Consider the following 21237-nt stretch of genomic DNA (forward strand, 5'->3'; position numbering starts at 1 on the left):
AGTGTGGGGAGGTGAGGTGAGATGACTAATGCCATGAGTAGAGAGAAAGGGACGAAGAGCGATAAATTCGCCTCCGTTATCAGAGAAAAGAGTGCCAATGCGAGAAGAGAAGCGATTTTCAACAAAAGAGGTAAATTTGATAAATGTTTCACGTACTTGTGATTTTTGGTGGAGTGGATACATCCAAGTATATCTAGTGTAGTGATCTACAATCACTAGATAGTACTTGAATTTGTCAATGGAAATAACGGGAGAGGTCCATACATCGGTGAATAAATATTCAAGGGGTCGAGTCGAGTGTATGGAAGATTGAGAAAAAGATAATTTGTGACTTTTATTGATTAAGCAATCACTGCAAGACAATGTCTTTTGAGATGAAGCAGAAACAGGTAAATGAAAACGAGAAAGCATTTGTTGTAAAATAGGAATTGAGGGGTGACCAAGACGAGAATGCCAGGTCGAGAAATCAGTTTTAAGATTGATAGTAGAGGTAGAAAAAGCAGCAGTTTGAGAAAAGGAAAGAGGCCACTCATAGAGCTCATCTTTAGTTCGTCCTTGGAGTAACAGGGTCCCCGTGCTCAGATCCTTCACCTGAAAGAAAGCCAGGAAAAATGCAACAGAAATACGGTTAGCATTGCACAGACGGTAGAAAGATATGAGATTCTTTTTAATATCTGGAACACAAAGAACATCTTTGATAGATAAAGGACCAAACGGAGAGGGCAGATGAGTTGAACCAGTGTGAGTGATGGGGAGACCTTTGCCATCACCAACGTTCACTTCCTCGCCACCAATGTATGGCTGGTGGAGACTTAGATTTGCAAGGTCTGAGGAAATGTGATGTGTAGCAGCGGAATCCAACAGCCAAGGATTGTTTGTGGCATAATTTGCGGCAGTGAAGTGAGCCTGTGGCTGCCAAGGAGCCAGAGCGGAGGATGCTTGAGCATTGGGAGAATATTGCAGCATTAACAGCTGAGAGCAACGTTTGGCACTGTGTCCCATAACACCACAGATATGACAGCGGCCAAGATACGGTTGAGGAGATCTGGAGTCATTGAATGGACGAGGAGAAGACTGCCAGTTGGTGTTGTGGCGCTGGTTGGACCGGTGCTGCGAGCGATAGTTGGTGTTGGGACGCTGAGGCAGAGCAACGTTGGCACTCATGGGAGTAGGCAGGAGAGGTTGTGTGGATAGCAGCTTGGACTCATGGTTGATGAGCTTCTCATGTAGTTCAGTAAGAGTGGGTGGTGTGTCACGGCTTTCCACTTGGTCAATGATGGACTTGTACTCCTCAGGAAGACCTTCAAGGATGAGCTCCACTTTCATGGTCGAGAGATTTGCCAAGAAGAGCGAGTTCATCAAAGCGGGGGATGAGGTCTTAAACATATGCATCGATTGTTTTTGTGTCGTTCTTCCAGATTTTGAGTTGAATCTTGAGTTGACGGATGTGACCACGACTTGGCTTGGCATAAGTAGAGGAAAGTGTAGTCCAGATCTCAGCAGTGGTGTGAGCACGCGAAAGGATTGGCTGAATGGAGACAGAGATAGCGCCAAGGAGTGCACTATAGAGAAGTTTGCCTTGACGTGCACAGGTGACGTAAGCTGGATTTGGGGAGCTTACACCATCGACAGTGACTGTGTCAGCAGGGAAGATCTTGGATCCATCAAGGTAAGAAGCAAGACCATACCCATCAATAAGAGCATGAACTTGTCTGCTCCACATGATATAGTTGGTGGGCGTAAGCCTTGTAACATTTGTCATATTGACATTGAGGAGGGATTCAGAGTTTGGTGTGACTGTTTCAGAGGTAGCAGTCACAGTAGTGGGATTAGGAGGAGAGGTTGATTGAGACATGAGGAGGGAGATCAAGAGAACGAAAAAGAAAGAGCAGGAAAGAGAGAGGCAACAGCCAAAAGAAAAAGAACAGAGAAGATATTTAGGTCTAGGTATCTCAAAGCTCTGATACCATATAATATTGTGAGAACTGGATGATTCTATTACAGGAGATTACAGTGGTCTTTATACAAAGAGCGTATGGCTATACAAGGTAAGAAAATATGTCTATATTAACAACATGATTTGATAGGGATACGTATACTCAATCGTATCTGTTTCCTTTATGTGTGATGATCTGTAATAATATATATATCAAAATAGTAAGATCCACCTCCATCACGAAAAATGGCAACGAAATTTTGTAGATTTTCAAATATTTACATGAAATCTGACATCCCAAGTACGATCCCAAGGAATACAGATCATCTCAATATCATATGTATTAGATTTTTTTTTTTTTTTTTGTTAAAGTCATATGTATGTATTAGATTTGCAGGTCTACATTCAATATTTCTCCATTTTCTACAGTATTGTGGATTACAACATAATTTCCTGGCATTCCTGCTAAAGGTAAGAAACCATCGTCTTCCGAAGTAGGTACCTTCGCTGCAGAATCTGATAAATCTAATGCTGATGCAAAAAGAATAAAAGTAGAAAAAATTGTAAAAACCAAAATAAAATGAGGTTTATGAATATAAGCCATTGCTATTTAAATTATGTGTGCTTAAGATGGAACATATAAGCTCGCTATTTATAGATGTATCGAAGTGTAAATATCTTTGAGAGAATGCATGTATTATGTAACGTTGAATGCATATATTAAGTCTATATCTATCTTAACATTTTTGGAGTATATTTTTATGTCATCCTCTCTTATCTTTATATCCAAACAAGTTCCAACTAAATTCTCTACAATCCTTACAACCAAACATAATCATTTTCTTATTTGATAATATTAATTTCCTAAAATCAATCTCTAATTTAAATCAATATGTTACATTAAAATATAATTCTCCTTTCACTTTTATTTAATCTTATATTTAATTATTTTAATTACTATTTAATACATAAAGTTAATAAAATTTTAGATTCTTTCAGCATATGATGTGATTTGAATTATTATAAACGGATATATATTTTAAAAATTGTCTTAGGATATTTGTAACCAAACAAGTATATCCACATATAGAGCTCGGAATACATTTTTGGAGTACAATAAAGTGCCATCACTTTTTGCCAACTTCGGGTCGGGTTTTTAATTAAAATTATAACCAATTCAATTATCCGGATCCTCTTTAAGATTGCCGAATATTTGGGCCGGTTTTTAATCTACAGTGCACTTATTTACATCCAATTAATGCCAATTAATGTCCATAGTCCTGATTGGTAATGGCTGTAAAGACTTTGACTTTAAAATTTTAGCTGCAGAGAATTTGGCTGTAGATGCTTTGACTGTAGAAACTTTAACTGTTAAAATCTGATTGTTTACTAACAACTTTTAAAGCTGTAACTGTTATTTTTATTATTATTATAAGTATTAATAATAAATATATATTATGTCAAAAATTAATTTATATAACATTTTAATGACAAAATAAATTTTATTGATTGATAATATTCTGACAAAATAAATATATATTATGTCAGAAATTTTTTTTATATAATATTCTGATTTTTCTTTTGTTTTTGGTGATTGATTCTTCTAGCAAATATTAATAGTGTCTTTTAATTGTTTTGAATGTTTTTTTTTCTATTGAGTAGTTATATAAGGAGTCAAAAATCCATTAATCACTAATCAATGCATTGTTTGAATGTTATTCTCTTATTAATGATGAATTTCATAAACTCTTTTATAGTATTACTAAGCGGTGTCCCGTGCGTTGCACGGGTTTGTTTTCTTGCGTTTGAAATTGAGGTTTTTTATGTAATATGTGAGTTTTTGATGTATCTTTTGTTTGTTTATTTTTTTTATTACTTTGAGAATGAATCCATTTTAGTTTTTTGTTCTTTCTATATATATTAGTACTATATTTTGTATTGTGTTTTGTGAAATTTATAAAGTGTTTAATTTTTCTTAACTTGTATTTAAAATATCAGTGAAGTTTTTTACAAATTGTTGAAGAATTAAAAACATGTCCAATAAGTTAATGAAACAAATTTTATTTATCATATTTTATTGAATTTATAAACAGTGCCGTGCCAACAATTCGAGAGGCCTAGGGCTAAACTATTTTAAATTATTTTTAAAAAACTTAATTAATGATATATTATCTAAAATATGGGTGAAAATAAAACTTAATAGAGTTTATGAATCAAGTATTAAGAATTATAAAAGATGACAACAAAAAGATAAATGAAAATGATGATAAAAATCAAATTTTTACTTTAAAACATTTAAATATTAACATAAACTGAATAAATTTAGAAAATTTTACTTTAAAACATTTAAATATTAACATAAACTGAATGAATTTAGAAATTTTTTACATTAAAACATTTAAATATTAACTTAAACTGAATAAATTTAGAAATATAGTTATCAAATGTGGCCTAAAAATATATGATTAAGAATGTGGCCTAGGGCTATTGCCCCTTTTTGTATCAAGTAAGCACGGCAATGTTTATAAATGTAGTAAAGCTTATAGTACTAATTTTGTTTTACAATTATGTTATGTGATGTAACCATTATAGTAAGGTCTCAAAATATCTAGGTCCGGCTACAGCAGTCAACATCGTTGAAGCTTCGGTAGTAAGCGCTGAATGGAGTGGTGGTCCAATCGGTCTTGACTCGTCGGCCTTGTGTGGCCCAGTCATCAGTATATCTTCATCGGCTGACTCTTTGGGTAAGCCACACCATTAGCCTCGTTGTTCTTGAACGCTCAAATTGGAATTCCATCCACAAGAAAACTTTTGAGATCCCAAGGAAAACAATTAAAAAAAAAACAAATTCAAGAACAGTGATTTTGGCAACTGAAAACAGTTTAAAAAATAGAACTAATCAAGAAAATTAAGATACAGTAAAACCTCTATAAATTAATAATGTTGGGACTGCTGAAATTTATTAATTTATAGAGGTTTTATTTTATTGATAAATTAATAATTATTAATTTATAGAGAAATTGTCCATATTTGGTAATTTTTTTTAAAAAAGTCATTAAAACTAAGATTTAATTGTTATAATTAATATATTTATATAATTAATTACAAGAAAAATAATAATTTTTATGTTTTGAATAGAAAAAAAATGTTTTTGATATAGTAGAAATATTAGAAATAAGGTCTAACAAAAATAAATGTTCATATATATACATATATTTTGATACTTTTATATAATTATTAATTTATACTATTATTGGGACCATATATTTACAAAGGATTTTTCAAAAAAATATTATTTTATTATATTATCGAATTATGTTCAAAATTACACTGGTCCCAACTTGGGACCGGAGAAATTTATTAATTTACAGAGAGTATTAATTTATAGAGGTTTGACTGTATGTTGATTAGTCTAAATATAATTCTAAAAACTTATGTTAACAATCAAACAGCATCGTGACAGTTCTGAACGTCTCTGAATGTCTCGTTAACGCTTAATAAGATTTAGAACATTGAGTTGAAGCTGTTGATATTGCTTACATGATGTTCAAAGGGTTCCAAAGGACAGTGTAGGTGTGGAGATCCGCAGTGGGATCGAACCACAGATAGAACTGCATTTCGCAGTTACCTTTGCCTCCTGTGAACACATTCGTATGAAGAACTTAAGGCTGTCTGATAACATTACTACCCAAGAACTTGAAATCGATCTCATCCCATGTCTCGCCTTTTGAAGAAAGCTATAAAAGACATTCTAAATGTTAGATCAAAAATTAAACAAACGATACCACAAAGTTTAAAAGGAACGAAGACATATGAAGTTTTACATATGTAGTAAGCAGTGACGGTTCCGGCTGAGTTTCCTGCGATAAGTTTCATCTTCATGTCGATCTTTCCGAACAAGTACTCCTTCTTTGATTGAAAACCTGAATCGGAGGTCTTGTCTAGAGTACAGTAAGGAGTTTTCATTTTTACAAAAGTGACAAGAAAAGTAAAAGAAATTGAGACCTTACAAATGAAAGATGATAGTTAGTGGAAAGTGTACGTACCTTACTAATTTACAGGAAATCAGAAATTAATTTTGTTCTTACTATGTAATGAAAGTAGATTTATAATATTCACAGTTAATTATGTCTTAATGTCATTTAAAAATAAATTTAATTGTATTAATATCATACGAATGACAGTTATATTTTTAAGAATTCATTGTTATTAGTCTTATTACTCTAAAGATATGTAGTTTAGTGTGGGATTTTAGTAGCCTTACGTTACAAAATTGTGATTTTTTCGGGCTCATTTTTGCTTTTAATACACTTTACTTTCATATACAGTTTTCTTTCTAATTTACATTGCTCTAGATTGAGGCTAAGTTACAACACATTAAAAGATAAGAGCTGAGTACAATTGGTTTTTGTAACGTTTAGATTAAAGCCAAAATTAGTTGCATGCATTTATTTAACCATACGTGTAGTTTAAATAGTCGAATATACAAATAAAATCGTGTAGTCAAATTTGCTCTATATACAAATAGAACCGTGTAATCTAAATAGTCGACTATGACGCTGTACGGTATGTCTAACATATATGTACTGTATTTTAGAACATTGCTTAGGATACCTAAAATACATAATGTATATGTCGTCAACTCATTACGTTTATAGATACAGCCCCAATAGTTGTGATCACAATTCACATATGTACACTTAACTACGAAATGAATTCCAAAAGTGGAAATTAACGTTACAAACTTAACCATTAGTTGGAACTTAAATACCATTTAGTTAGTAAAAATCAACAGACTCATGTAATACACCAATTAAGTTAAAATAACGAAAACTCATCAGTTTATTATACTCAAAATTATTGAAATACATTAAAATAAATAATTAAAATATACGAAAACTAAACAAAAAACCCCGCCCAACGTGTTACGCTGTAACTTTTTTTTTCTGGTTAAATCCATGACGTCAAAATTCTTTGGTCCATTAACCATTTACGGTTCATTCTCCATTTTCAGCCTATTTTCCAATATGATGTTTGTTTAGTCGACGATGTAGTTTTGTCGGCAACTTCAAATTGGCGGTGAGCAACTTTCGGTGTTCCGGCAGTTTTCTCATCTGCAACATGAACCTAGGACTGTCATCTTAAAACGTGTCTGTTAACGTGTCTTTTTATATATAATTGGGTTCATATTTGTTCTTCAATAAGGCTTTGTATTACATTTTTATAATTTACCATTTTGGGTTTTCTTATATAAAAAACAAATTAGCCTTTTATTATTAAAAAAATATAGGCTTCAATAAGGCTTTGTGTCACATCTTTGTAATATATTTTTTTAGTTTTGTTATAGAAAAAATGAATGGGCCTTTAGAAAAAATACCTAAAAAAATAATTAGAGGATTCAGAAATGACACGTGGCAGATAGATAGAGCTTCTAAGAGGGTGTAACCTTACTTCTAAGAGGGTGTAACCTTACTTTATTATATTAGATTAGTGAAGATGATGAAAAAATAAAATTTATTATTGAAATGGGTCTTAAAAGAAAGAAAAAAGAAAGAGAATAATTAATTTATAAAAATAGAATATGTAAAAAATTTATATATACTTTTGAAGAATTTTTAAATATAAAAGGGTGAAAAAAAAGAATGTTTTAAAAATTGTTTTGTTTTAAAGCATGAATTTGACGCTTTAAAAAAAAGGAAAACAAGGAAGAAAAAAAAAAGTGACTTTCAAAACTTTAAAAAAATTAAAAGCCAAAAAAGCATGATTGGCAAAAAAATGGCTGTCATTGCTTTAAAAATTTTAAAAGTCTTAAAAGTAGGCTACCAATCATGGCCTATATCGTAGAGATTACATATGTTTATATAGTAAGATAATTTCCTAAAGTAAGATATAATTAAATCTTTACATATCTGTATAATAAATATTAAAATATCGTCATATTAATTACATGATCTTCTATATCCTTCTATATACCCCCTCAAGCTTAAGGGGTGATGAAGAGAAGCGGAAATACGACTTGAGATTGACAAGTGGAAGTGTTGAAATAAAGGAAGAGAAAAAAAAAGACAAAAATATGGTTTTTTTTGTAAGAAAATTAAATAGAAAGAAACTCTATGGCTTGAGAAAGTGATTATATATATATATATATATATATATTTTTTTTTTTGTAATGCATCGACTTAAAAACTGAAAAATAAATAAATAGGATACGAAAAACATCAAAGAAATACTGAAAAGAAGTGTTTAGCTTGATAGATAAAATCATGAACATGTTCTTTTTTTAAGAATAGTAAAAAGAAGTACTATGGCTTGATTGAGAGGTCTACGAAGATAGACTTGAATAAAAAGATTCAGATGTCTTGATGATAGACTTGAATAAAAAGAAGCTCGATGGCCTAGATTCAGAGGTTCATGATGAACTTGATTGTGGAAGCACTTTGCTTAATAACATAAAATAAAATAAAAAACGAGTTTGATCGTTAGATCTAAACTTGGAAGCAAACCTGCTCTGATACCATGATTTTCTATATCCTTCTATACTTTTGTGGTGAGAATCCAGAATTAATTAGGGGAAATATCTTTGCATAGATTTCTTATTATCAATCTTATTATTAAAATCTTATTATATAAAGCTTGATGTCAAAATTACTCATTAACAAGATCGTGACACGTGTCAATTATATCATTCAGATGTTGACATGTGTCAATTCTAAATTTATTAAAAATTTAAAAAATAAAAATGTAAAAATTCAAAACCTACCATAAAAAGATTTTATATAAAAGTAAAATAGAGAAAAGAAAACCTAAATTTATTTAAAATCTTTTAAAGAAAAAAAACCTTTGTAAGAAAATTATAAAATTTAAACAGCTTTAAAATTTAGACAAAATCATATAAGGAAATTATATATATATATATATCATAAAATTCAAAATTATAGTATTGTTTACTTATTTTAATTTTAAGTTACTAATTTTACAAGAAAAATGATTACTTTTTTTATAAGATAAGATAAATAAATGATTGTGAAAATTATACAAATAATTACTGTTTTTTTTAAATGTAAATACTCACCTTTACAAAACGAAAAAGATTGTTGAAGTAGAAAAAATAATAACAAATTGTCTCATATTTTTTTCACCAATCAAATAATTTATTCAAAAAGACTGTTATTGCAATTTATATAAGATATGAGTATGTAAGATTAACATATGTGTTTTTGTAACTATAAAAATATTAAAGTGAAGAGATATATAATATGTTATTTAATGTGTTCATAAATAAAATTTGTTAGTTGTAGTAAAGACTAAAGAGTATATTTTACAAGTAAAATATTTTTGTGTGTACAAATACATTTTTAGTGGTAATGTAGATAATATATTTGTAAATGGATATACATTAGTGTATTATGGCAAAAAAAAACAATTATTTTCTATAACTAAAAGTTTATCTCTTTACTTTTGTACATTGTTTTTAATTACGAAAAAAATAAATATATATTTTTGTTAAATTTCATTTTATTTTAATAACTTTGAACTCATCTACAACTATTTTCTTTAACTAAAAGTATATCTATTTACTTTTTTTTTTCAACCAAACAATTAATTAAAAGGAAATTCTTCGGTTAGTTGCCCAAACCGGAGGGAATGGGTTTTAAAAAGAAACTTCAGAGATAAGACAACGTGAAACACATGCAAGATACTCCGCCTTCGTATTTGCCACACGCGGGATCCAGGAGATGGAGAATAGTGGGAAGGATTCCAACGAGTTAAACTCATCGAGCAGGTTGGAGAAAGACGGGCAATCTTGGACTGCACAATAGTGAGTAACTCAACACAATCAGTCTTAAAATATTGACAAGTGATTCCTGCAGCACGTATCCGGTCTATGGCCCACAACAACTCTTCTAACTCCAAATGCAGGGGGAGAGGCTCCGTCTTAGACACGAGGTGAAAAACATGGACATGCGAAGACGGAGATGGAGCTGGCATGACCGCCATTAAAGAGAGCATTTTTTCCCAGGATAACTTATCGCCCAAAGTCTTAGCAATTATATCATTTTCCTCAATCTCTAAACCTTGAAAACCTTTTTTGTTTATGGCTTTCCAGATTGCCCATAAAATTCATGGTAATTGAAGAAGTTGATCAGGATCACCCTTTTGAGAGACACCCTTCGAGAAAACAAAATCCAAATTTGATTACACCGAGTCATATGTAAAACCTTATGACGAGACCAGAGTCGGAGATAAATCCTAAACTTCACAGGAGCGAGGACATTCAAAGAAAACGTGATTAATAGTCTCAATCACAGAGTGACACATTTTACACCAAATATCACATTGGATATTTCGGTGTATCTATTTATTTTATAGATAGATTAGTAAAATATGTACTTTATATTTTTTTAAATTTAATTTAATTTTTAAAAATCTAAACCCGCATATCGGGCGGATCCTAATCTAGTTAATAATAAAAGTAAACTAGTTTATATTATCCCGATAATGAACGGATATTTATCACACTCAATTTTTTTTTCTTTTTTCACAATTTTCTCATTGAAAATTGCGTGACATTTCATAATTCTGAATAACTTTTGTGGATTTTTTTTTTTTTTTTGATTTTTTGTTTTGGTCAATTAGGGGGGTGTATTGAACTGAGAATTTTAGGAGATTTGAGTGTAATTTTAGGAGATTTGGTTATTAATTTTGGATTTTAAGGATTTGGTGAGATTTGATTATTGAATTTTAGGTGATTTTGATATTTAAAAAGGAAAAAAAAGAGAGCAAAATGTCGTTAATTAAAAAAAAGAGCAAAATGTCTTCCTCCTCCTACTTCTTCTCCACTCTAATGTCTCTCTTTATCTCCGTTGTTATATAGATGGTGGGTCCGATTGTGGAAGACCAAATGGCGAACAGAAAGAACAAAATGAAAATGAAGAGACAAGTAGAAGAAGAAGAAGAAGGAGAGGTGGAGGAGACAAAGAACAGACATGCCCTTCAAATCTTAAAAAAATGAGTCTTCATATTGCAGCGACAGAAAAAATCAAATGAAACAGAGCTCTGAAATTTCAACGTCTTAAAAAAAAATCAATGGTAAGAATAAAGACAATCTAATATAAAGCACACTGGTACTGCATCATGATCCCATATTCATAGCATCTGTCCACATGTTTTCCGCTATAGTTGCTCTCCAGTTATTAGCAAGGACTCTTTGTTGGTCTTGAGTACCATGAAGCTGTTCTTCTTCATGGTTCTCATCATCAACTCTTTCATCAACGGCAGTTCCCTCCGCATTAGCCACATCTTCAAACAAGTCTGAACGACATTCTCTACGAAGATAATTATGTAAAACAACAGAAGCAAGTACTAACTCTACTTGCGTCTTATATGGAAAGGGTGGTGCATATTTGAAGATGAGAAACCTTGACTTGAAGATGCCAAAAATCCTCTCTATTACGTTTCGTAAGCTAGAGTGTCGATGGTTAAACAACTCATTTGCATTTGCAGGATCTTTTCCTTGTCCCCTAAAGTCTTGCATAGATAATGTCACACGATGAAACATGCACAAATACAATACAAATACAAATTATGTATGCTCATGAAGAACAAATGAAATAAAACATAGTAAAATCTACTAATCTATTGGCAAGTTCATGAGCCTCAAAATTGTTGCTAATCACTCTTGTTAAACATAATGATGACTACAAGCTTTAAAACCCCAAAGAGGTATTATAATCCACATGAACCAAAAAAAAAAACAAGAACAACGACAAACGTTTTACACTTACAAGAGCCATGACTTGTGCTGCGTCTTCTCTCTTCCAGTATTCCTCTCTATTACCTACATAAACACAATAAGCAATGACTAATCAGAGCTTTTCAAGAAAGCATAGAGCTTTTCAATTCAGACAAAAGGAACAAAGCAGAGAGCTCTCACCAATCTCCAAGAACATTGTTGGCTTGTTAGTTATTGGTCCATAATGAGTTGCTTCCAATGTAATCTACATCCACACAAAAGCAATTTGCATTCTAATCACCTCAAAACAAACTTCAATTTAAATCATTAGCAAATTCATAAGGTTGCAGTAGAGTCTTCAATACCGCGGCAAAGCATCGAGACGGGACGAGAACATCATCGGTGGCTCCTTTTAATCCCCAAATGTTTCGAAAGCTCTGTTCTTCTTTCTCTCGCTCCATCATCTTCCCCAACAAACCCATCTTCTTCATCTCCTCCCGCTCTTTTCCCAAACCTCTCCGTCATCACTCTTACTCCTCCTTGAAAATGACCGATACCCATCTCTCCGATAACCCCAATTCGTCTTCTTCCCCGATTCAACCCCCCACCAAACCCGAATCGCTTCGTTCCCTCGAGTTTCAATTAGGTTCTTCATTCACCGTCGATCCAATCATCCCACCGCCGAATCAGATCATCATCGTCGTCAGTGGTCCTAGCGGAGTAGGCAAAGACGCAGTGATCACACCTTTGATGAGCGGAGTATCCAAGAAAGAGTTTTTTCTTTTTTTGTGTTTTCCAGCAAATCAGTTTAGGATCAAAGAGAGAAGAGAGAAGAGTGAAGAAGAGAGAAGAGTGAGAAAGAGAGTTGCTCTTGCAGTATGTCGAACTCTTTTTAAAAAAAAAAATTCCAAAGTTTCACCTTCAAAGGTGTGATTTTGGAAGTCATATGTTTTAACTAAAAATGATAGAAAAATCTCCTAGAATCACATTCAGTAGCTTTTTTAAAAATAATTGTGATTTTTTGAATAACACTAGATTTGGAGTGAGAATTATAAATTATTGATTGAATAACAAGAGATTATAGATGATTTTTATAAATTTCGTATCCAATAACATGGGATTTCAAGTGATTTTTAAAAATCACCAATTAAATAACAGGAGATTTAAGAATACTCCAAAATCTCCTAAAATTTCATATTCAATACACCCCCCCTTAACCTTTTGAGGATCCCGCAAGAGTGTTCGATTTCACAAGTGCCTTGACAACTTGGGCAAATAATGATGCTACGAACTATGAGGCGCCCAGAATTTTTGGACAAACGTGTGTTAAGTACCCACATGTTAGTGAAAATATCTATGATGAAAAGTAAGAATAAAGAGAGACTTTCTTAATCTTAGTTTTCTCTAATCTCCACATTGTTAAACAGAACAAGAGCAAGGTCCATGTTCTATCGCTTTCATTTCTACCAATCATATACTCTGAAGTCTGGAATCTAAATTATCTCTATAAGCTTCGGATCATGCATCAGTTTTAAGTGGGATTCACACACACGGTTCGAGCATATCAGAAACTAAAACCATCCAGAGATATGTTGAACAACGAAATCTCTAGCCCCTAAATTACACCATCTATTAATGATTTATCTCCAAAACAACCTCTATTTCCATATTTGTTTAACGAATTCAATCAAAGTTGAATAAAAAATATTTATATGTGAGTATATCTGTATATACATTCAAGGGTCTTTGCATAAAGATGAAAGCACTTGAATAATAAGTCATTCTACTTCCGGAACATCTGACTTTCTAGGCAAGCCAAATTTTAAATTAGACTTTCATTTAGTAGATCGTTTTAATAGTTAGAAAACCAAAGACCTTACAGAAAAAGAAAAAAATCAAAGCATCCGAATTGTAACTAGTAACCCACAAAAGCGGTTAGCGATCATACTATTCCATGAAGGCAAACTATATATTACAAAAAATAGTATATAATAGGTACCAAGACGCAAAAAACAAGATGGTAAAATACACTGATGGAGGCGGCAGCAACGGCTGTAATGGCGGCTGTGGTGACCTCCGGTGTAACGGCGACCATGGTTGCACTGAGAGATATGTATGTAAACGACCATGACCGCAATCTCCAGCCTTAGCTCCACATTTGTAGCAAAACTTATGTCCACATCTACAATGAAAATGCAATGATATATTAAGACATATGTATATAACGAAATATGAACGTTATTAATAGATATGATGATACCTGCAGGTTACTTTGATGCATCCTTTTGCAAGTTCAATCATGTGTTTGCAATTCCCACATTGACGCCACATATTCTTTTTTACTAAAGCTTCGAACTTTATATCATCAGCTGTAGGATTTGGGCTCAATCTCATGCACTCGTCGCACGACAAGTCACTATGCCACGGAACTTTACAGTTGATGCAAAAGAGTTGACCGCATTCGAAGCAGCGTCTTCTGACTCTAGCTTCTTCCGTGGATTTAAAGAAGTATTTCCAAAATCCAGCTTCTTTAGTAGATTTAGAGAGATCTTTTAACGACATTAAAGCCGAGCACCTCGGGTTTGGACAATAAATTCTCTGTTTTACAGGAATCGAGTCCTCTTTGATATTTTGTCGCCACATTTTTTTTAGTTCAGGTGTCAAAAGATCAATACAGCTTCCAAAAGTCAGCTTAGACTTGCAGCGATAGTGAGGACATCTAATCACACTTCCCTCAAGTAATAGCCTCACCTCTATATGTTTCTTCATACACACGTAACAGAATCGATGACGACATTTATTAACGCAAAACATCTGATTAGCATTAATATCATCGTCTAAACAGATACCGCAAGTCGTTTTGCGAGGAGAATTCGGAAAGAAGGATGCAAATCGTTTTCTTATAGATTGCATATTTATTTGCAAAGATCAGAATTAGCAAGCAAAAGTAGTAACGAATTCAAGGAAACGTTTGAGAAGAAAGTTCTCTTAATTTTATAAACGTGAACTTAAAAAAACAGAGCATGCGGTCGAGAGTCTTTCTGAAATAGAGATCGAAACAACTAAAAGAATAAGAAAGTTAGGAGCTAAAGTATAAAGTAAAAAGTATAAACCCTAAACAAAAACAGAAGGAAATTAGATTTTCTAGTTATCTTATTAGTAAAGTAATAATAAAAAATAAACTTGTAGATTATATTATCCGGAAAGGCGAAAATAAAGGGTGAGAGTCTATCACACACTCAATTTTTTTCTCTATTTTTTTCATTGAGAATTACGTGACATTCATAATTTTGAATAAATTTTTGTTGATTTTTTATTTTGTTTTGTAAACTAACCTTTAGTGGATTCCGCAAAAGTCTTCGATTAATCAAGTGAATAAAATAGAATCATAAAATAAGTTTAAAGAATTTGCGAAAAATAAGTTTCAAGGCCGAAGTAACAGTTGAATTAAAAAAAAATGGTAGATTCGACTATACATTATCTACATGTCCATCAATTTCTTCTAGTGATGCTCATGTGTTGGTTGTCTGAATACTCTCTACGTTTGCTTCCAATGAGTTTTGAGATATTCATATTCTAGAATTATTGGAGACTATAAAAAAAAACCATGTTTTCTTGAAAAATGCTAACATAATCTTCTCTATCTCGCTCCACAAAAACCTTATATAGTATCTCCTCCCCGTCCTCACTGTGCTGCGGCACAATCCTCTTTTCTTGGCAGCAGGTCATCTGGGGGTCTCACTGTTCTCGCTGTCCGCCCTAAGATATTTTCCCGTGAAATAGTTTTTGTCAAATTTCTTCTTCCGTTCGATTCTAGCCTTAGCTTTGCTCAAAGAGCTCCTCCACGACCTTAGATACTTAACGGTATATGCGAACCTCAGAATCCACCTATTATTCACGCTTTTCAGTTTCAAGGTGATTGAATGATACGTGAAAGAGATTGAGATCTTTTCTTGTTGTGGAATTCACAACAACACATGGACGAGAGTGTTGGACTCTCACAAACAATCTAAGATCGCAATTAAACAAGAGTATGAAGTCACACCAATAGACTTGTAAATTGACAAGATTTCAAGAGACTACACACTTTTGAAAGGAAAACACACACCCGCCCGATGTGCGGATCCTTATCTAGTTTACTTTCTAGTTCCTCCAGTCGAACTAAATATCTCTAAGCTTCGGATCATGCATCAGCTTTAAAAGTGGGATCATTGCAATACTTTTTAATGGCGACTGTGGTGTGGCATCCGCTGTAACGGCGACTGTGGTTGCATTAATTGGGAAGATACATATGGAAAATACCATGACGGCAAGCTCCAGCCTTAGTTCCACATTTGTAGCAAAACATATGTCCACATCTACGATGAAAATGCAATGATAAAAACATATGAATATGACCAAATACTTTTTTTTTTTTTTTGAAGTAAAAAATAAAAATAAAATTTGGACAAAATATGAATGTTATTAATAGAGATGATGATACCTGCAGGTTACTTTGATGCACCCTTCTGAAAGTTCAATCATGTGTTTGCACTTTTCACATTGACGCCACAATTTCTTATCCGCTAAAGCTTTGAGCATATCATCAGCTGTAGGATTTGGACCCAATTTCTGGTAATCGTCGCACGACAAGTCACTATGCCACGGAACTTTACATTTAATGCAAAAGAGTTGACCGCATTCGAAGCATTGTCTTCTAACTCTAGCTTTTTTCGTAAATTTAGAAAAGTTTCTCCAAACTCCAGCTTCTTTAATCGACATTAAAGCCGAGCACCTCGGGTTTGGGCAATAAATTCACTGTATTATAGGAATCCTGTCCTCTTTGATCCTTTGTTGCCACATCTTTCTTAGCTTAGGTGTCAAAAGATCGACACAGCTTCCAAAAGTCAGCTTAGACTTGCAGCGATAGTGAGGACATCTAATCACACTTCCCTCATGTCGTAGCATCACCTCTATATGTATCTTTATACACACGTAACAGAATCGATGACGACACTTATTAATACAAAACATCTGATTAGCATTAATATCATCATCTAAACAGATAGTGCAAGTCGTTTTGCGAGTAGCCTTGGCTTGGAAGGAGGATTCTTCACAAGCCTGCTGAGTTCAGAAACTATAGCTTCCTTTGCTTGTTTATAAGCATGTGTGATACTATTTCCGGGCACAGAAATCGGAAAGAAGGACGCAAATCGTTTTCTTATAGGTTGCATCGCAAAGATCAGAATCAGCGAGGAAAAGTAATTAAACGTGAACTAATTAAGAAAACCCGAGCATGCGAGTTTCTTTGAAATAGAGATCGAAACAACTAAAGAAATAAGAGAGGGTCGTCTATTTGTGTTAAAACGGAGCCTAAAGGAAAATACCATAAACAAAAACGCAGTCTATTGTAGAAAGAGAGGGATAACAATTTTGGAACAATCGTTTTTGTAAATTTAAAATTTTTCCAAATTTTCTTTTGGAACAATCTTTCTGAAAATTACAATTTTCCAAATTTTCTTTTTGTTTATACCACTTTTTGGAATAATCGTTTGTAAATTACAATTTTCCAAAAAATTTTATAGCACTTTTTGACGGTAAGTCGAATATAATGGACAAAATTACCTCTTTTTTAAAATAAACTAGGTAATAACCCGCACATATTGCGGATAAATCAATTCAAATAAATTTATTATTGGGAAGTTGATATTTGTTTGTGTAAAATAAAATATGTAAATAATTCTTTTTTTGTTTTATTCAAATTTACGTTTATTTTATATATAAATATGTTTCACCCATGAAATATTGAAAAGTAAATAATAATTTTAACGCGGTGAAAATATTTGTATGAAATTTATTTTAATAAAACATGAATAATTATTTAATTTTTCAAAAATAAATTAATTTGTTGTTTTTTAAAGAAGTATAATATAGTTTCAAATTAAATGACTACAAATAATTTAATTTATTTAATGAATTTTTATTTAAGTCTATAATGGTATAGATGTAACTAGGATTAATTAATAAGTTTTATTTGCTAAAATGTGCTTCAAGCTCTCTGGCGACGACACATCAGCATTTTTTCAAGAGTGCTTCTCTATTAATATATAGGGGATGAGATTAGTGGTGAAAAGGCAAATTTATATTGGCAACAATTATTGAGGTGGACAAAATGTAGAGTTATTATTTTGGACAAAAATTATTTCATCTTCCAAAAACTGGAGTAGTTAATATAGACCCATTTAATTTTCAAAGCTCATGAATTAAATTGATGTAATATCAATTGATCTTTGTTAGTGTCTGGCGATACACTAACAAAGATCGTCAACAAAACATGTCTTGATATTTCCATTGAACCTATTTGCCAAGATATTATGTAATGGTCAATTTTATTTCACAATGTTTCTTTTCTGTACGCATATAGGTTTGAATAAGAATATAGTTTTTTTTTGGTCAACATTTGAACCACAACAGCCGGCTCATTAGCTAAATTCCTACTCCCTCTGTCCCACAAAGATTGATGTTTTGGAATATTTTTTTGTCCCACAAAGATTGATGTTTTGTAAACTTCAAGAAGTAATCATTGATAATAAATAAATTTTGAATTGTTATTGGTTTAAAATTAAATAATATCTTTTTAGTCAAAAAAATATATATTTAAACTCAGTAATCATTATTTTCTTAAAATGTGTAATATCTCAAAACATCAATTTTGTGGGACAGAGGGAGTATATTTGTAGGGAACGGAACTCGATCCATGGTGTGATGGTTATATAACTACATTCATAAAAAGATAGTTATATAACTCAAAATATATGTGTTATCACAAAGGCTTAACCTTTATGTTGATTCTTTTCTCAACAAACACATTAAGGCAGCTATATGATGTCTCTTTACTTTCATTTTGGCATTGTACATACCACTAAAAATTATCTCAAAAATATATATAGAATGATAAATATATCACATAGTTATAAATGATGATGAATATATGTTGTAGTAGTAGAAGGTATTTTTCATGTTAGTATTATATAAAACAAAATACACAAGTTAAAAAAAAAAATAGTAGAAATAATTTGTTTTTTTTTTTAAATATAAAGTTCAAAAGACATGAACGTTTAAACATATACAACTTTCAAAAAGACATAACTTTTGTAATGAAAAGTTGTGATGAAAAAGCAAACAAAATACGGTGAAAAGATAGAATTCTAAACGAGGACATCAAATTTGTAAAAGTATAATAAATTATTTTGATGTCAAAATATAATCAATTAATTAACACAAAAGAATAATTATTTTTAAGTCCTAATTTGTAGAATAAGATTTAGAAGAAAAAATATTATAAAATTGTGAAAATTTTATGTTCCCGGTTAATTAACAAAACGTTCATACATGTTTATTTGTTGTCACGTCGATCATAATAAAGCGAGGTAAACAATGAAAGCTATCATAAGTATAAAACAGATGAGGCAAAAACATATTGCTGGCGCTGGTGGCATTTCTGGCGCAGGTGGCGGCGGTGATGGCTGCTGTGGAGGCCGTGGAGGCCTTGGAGGAAGACCATGACCATGTTGGCAACCTCCAGCTTGGATTCCACATCGGTAGCAAAAGCTATGCCCACATCTATCAAGAAAATACAATGCTAAATCAGCTTAAAACATTAGAACCAACTTCAAAAGAAAAATGTTATTAAATAGAGATGATACCTGCATTTTACTCGTACGCATCCTTCTTTAAGTTCAATCATTTGTTGACACTTTGGGCATTGACGCCACAGTTTCTGATCTGCCAGAGTTTTAATCTTTCTATCGTTTTCTGTAGGATATGGATGCAACCTCTTGTAAACGTCGCAGGACATGTTACTATGCCATGAAACTTTGCAGCTGATGCAAAAAATTTCACCGCATTTGAAGCACAATCTCCTAACTTCAGCTCCTCCGGTCGATTTCGAGAGCTCAGTTTCCGACATTAAAGCCGAGCACCTCGGGTTTGGGCAGTAAATTCTCTCTGATACAGGGATAGCGTCCTCTTTGATCCTTTGTTGCCACATCTTTCTAAGTTTAGGTGTCAAAATATTTTCACAGCCTTCAAAAGTCAACTTAGTCTTGCACCGGAAATAAGGACATCTAACCACACTTCCCTCGAGCAGCCTAACCTCTATATGTCGTTTCATACACTCGCAACACAATCGATGACGACATTTATCGACACAAACCATCTCATCAGCGTTAATAGCATCATCTAAACAGATATTGCAAGTTTTTTTTAGTGTAACCTTGGCTTGGTGAGGAGGATCCATAGGCATAGGTATGCTGAATTCAGAAGCTATTGTTTCTCTTGCTAGTTTATAAGCATAACTGATACTAGTTCCCTCCACGAAAATCGGAAAGCTCGAAATAAATGCTAATCTGATACGTTGTACATCCATCATTAGCAAGGCAGTTTTGTTATTCTCTGGTATGTATCTTCCCATGACCTACACTCAAAAGGCAAAAAAAATTAACCCAATCAATGATATTCATATTTTTACTATTTGGTAGACTAGTAAAACAACCAATACCTAATTCGTTTTTGTAAAAAGAAAACTTACAAATTCGTAAACTGGATAATAATCACAGTAGATTGAGATATGAGTGATCCCCATACTGGCAGCCTCGGTTAGTCCTCTCACCAATGCGATAACCTCAGCCTCCAACACTGTTATTGTGGAGTCATGATGGATTGGTCCTTTCATCTGAAACAAGATATCATCTTTGTTCCCAAATATTGCAACTCCAAATCCGGCCAACGAGTTCTCCTCACTTACCAAACCTTTAAAGTAAAGGGTGCATAACTGATCAGGAACGTCGACGGGGTAATTTTCCGGTGAAGGTCTTGCGGTGTCATCAATACTAGGGTGCTCCGTATGCATCTTTCTTTGCTACACGGTGTTGAAGGGATCGGATTCTATAGTCTTATAAACGCTTTATGCGAATAAACAATGATCCAAAACGAAAAGGGACTATATCTTTGGATATATTTGTGCAACGATTCTAGTTAATAATATCCCGAAAATACAGGGTGTTTTAATTTTTTATTTTATATAATTATCCGTAAATTGTAAGAGTCATACGTTTTATTAGGAAAATATGTTTGGGATTAAAAAGTTGAATTTGTTATTCATTGTTCAGTTTTCTTGTCGCTCAAGTTTTGATCTACCTTACCAAATTTCTTCTGAGTTAAACAGTGTATGTAATGAGAATGCCTCAGTAGTTGTTGTTTTGTGCAATATGTTTGTTTTGTACTCTTTTTATTTTCATGGACACAATTCCGTACTCTCTCTGTGTTATTTTTAAAAATATCTATGAAACAAAAAAAATTCTTAAAAATATCACGTACTTTAAAAAAGTAGGGAGTACTATGTTAGAGATTTCAAGCAAAACCAAAGATAAGAAGATGAGCTATCTAAGTTAATTCGTCTAACTAAACCTCCAACGTTGTTTGTCTTAGCGCTGGGCATTCGGGTTACCCGTTTGGGTTCGGGTATTACCCGTTCGGGTTCGGGTTAATGGGTAATGGAAAATAGAACCCATTCGGGTATTTTACTATT

The 21237-nt window shown here is 32.6% G+C and overlaps 3 protein-coding genes and 2 pseudogenes across 3 annotated transcripts; all 5 read right to left on the reverse strand.

Annotated features, from left to right (window-relative positions):
• On the reverse strand, positions 545-1326 carry LOC104715290. Its single transcript, XM_010432709.1, has 2 exons — positions 645-1326; positions 545-591 (listed from the first exon to the last, which is right to left on the reverse strand). The coding sequence occupies exons 1-2, from the start codon at positions 1324-1326 to the stop codon at positions 545-547; spliced, it is 729 nt and encodes a 242-aa protein (XP_010431011.1).
• On the reverse strand, positions 4545-5902 carry LOC109126425 (annotated as a pseudogene).
• Positions 13565-14582, reverse strand: LOC104715291 (putative E3 ubiquitin-protein ligase ARI4). Its single transcript, XM_010432710.1, has 3 exons — positions 13930-14582; positions 13699-13851; positions 13565-13634 (listed from the first exon to the last, which is right to left on the reverse strand). Exons 1-3 carry the CDS (start codon positions 14580-14582, stop codon positions 13565-13567), a joined length of 876 nt encoding a protein of 291 aa, XP_010431012.1.
• Positions 15943-18551, reverse strand: LOC109126426 (annotated as a pseudogene).
• LOC104715292 (probable E3 ubiquitin-protein ligase RNF144A) lies at positions 19064-20397 on the reverse strand. Its single transcript, XM_019229959.1, has 4 exons — positions 20239-20397; positions 20013-20124; positions 19355-19928; positions 19064-19271 (listed from the first exon to the last, which is right to left on the reverse strand). The coding sequence occupies exons 1-4, from the start codon at positions 20380-20382 to the stop codon at positions 19064-19066; spliced, it is 1038 nt and encodes a 345-aa protein (XP_019085504.1). The 5' UTR covers positions 20383-20397.

The sequence above is a fragment of the Camelina sativa genome, chromosome 9 (assembly GCF_000633955.1).
Source record: "Camelina sativa cultivar DH55 chromosome 9, Cs, whole genome shotgun sequence".
In the NCBI taxonomy this organism is placed as follows: Eukaryota; Viridiplantae; Streptophyta; class Magnoliopsida; order Brassicales; family Brassicaceae; genus Camelina; species Camelina sativa.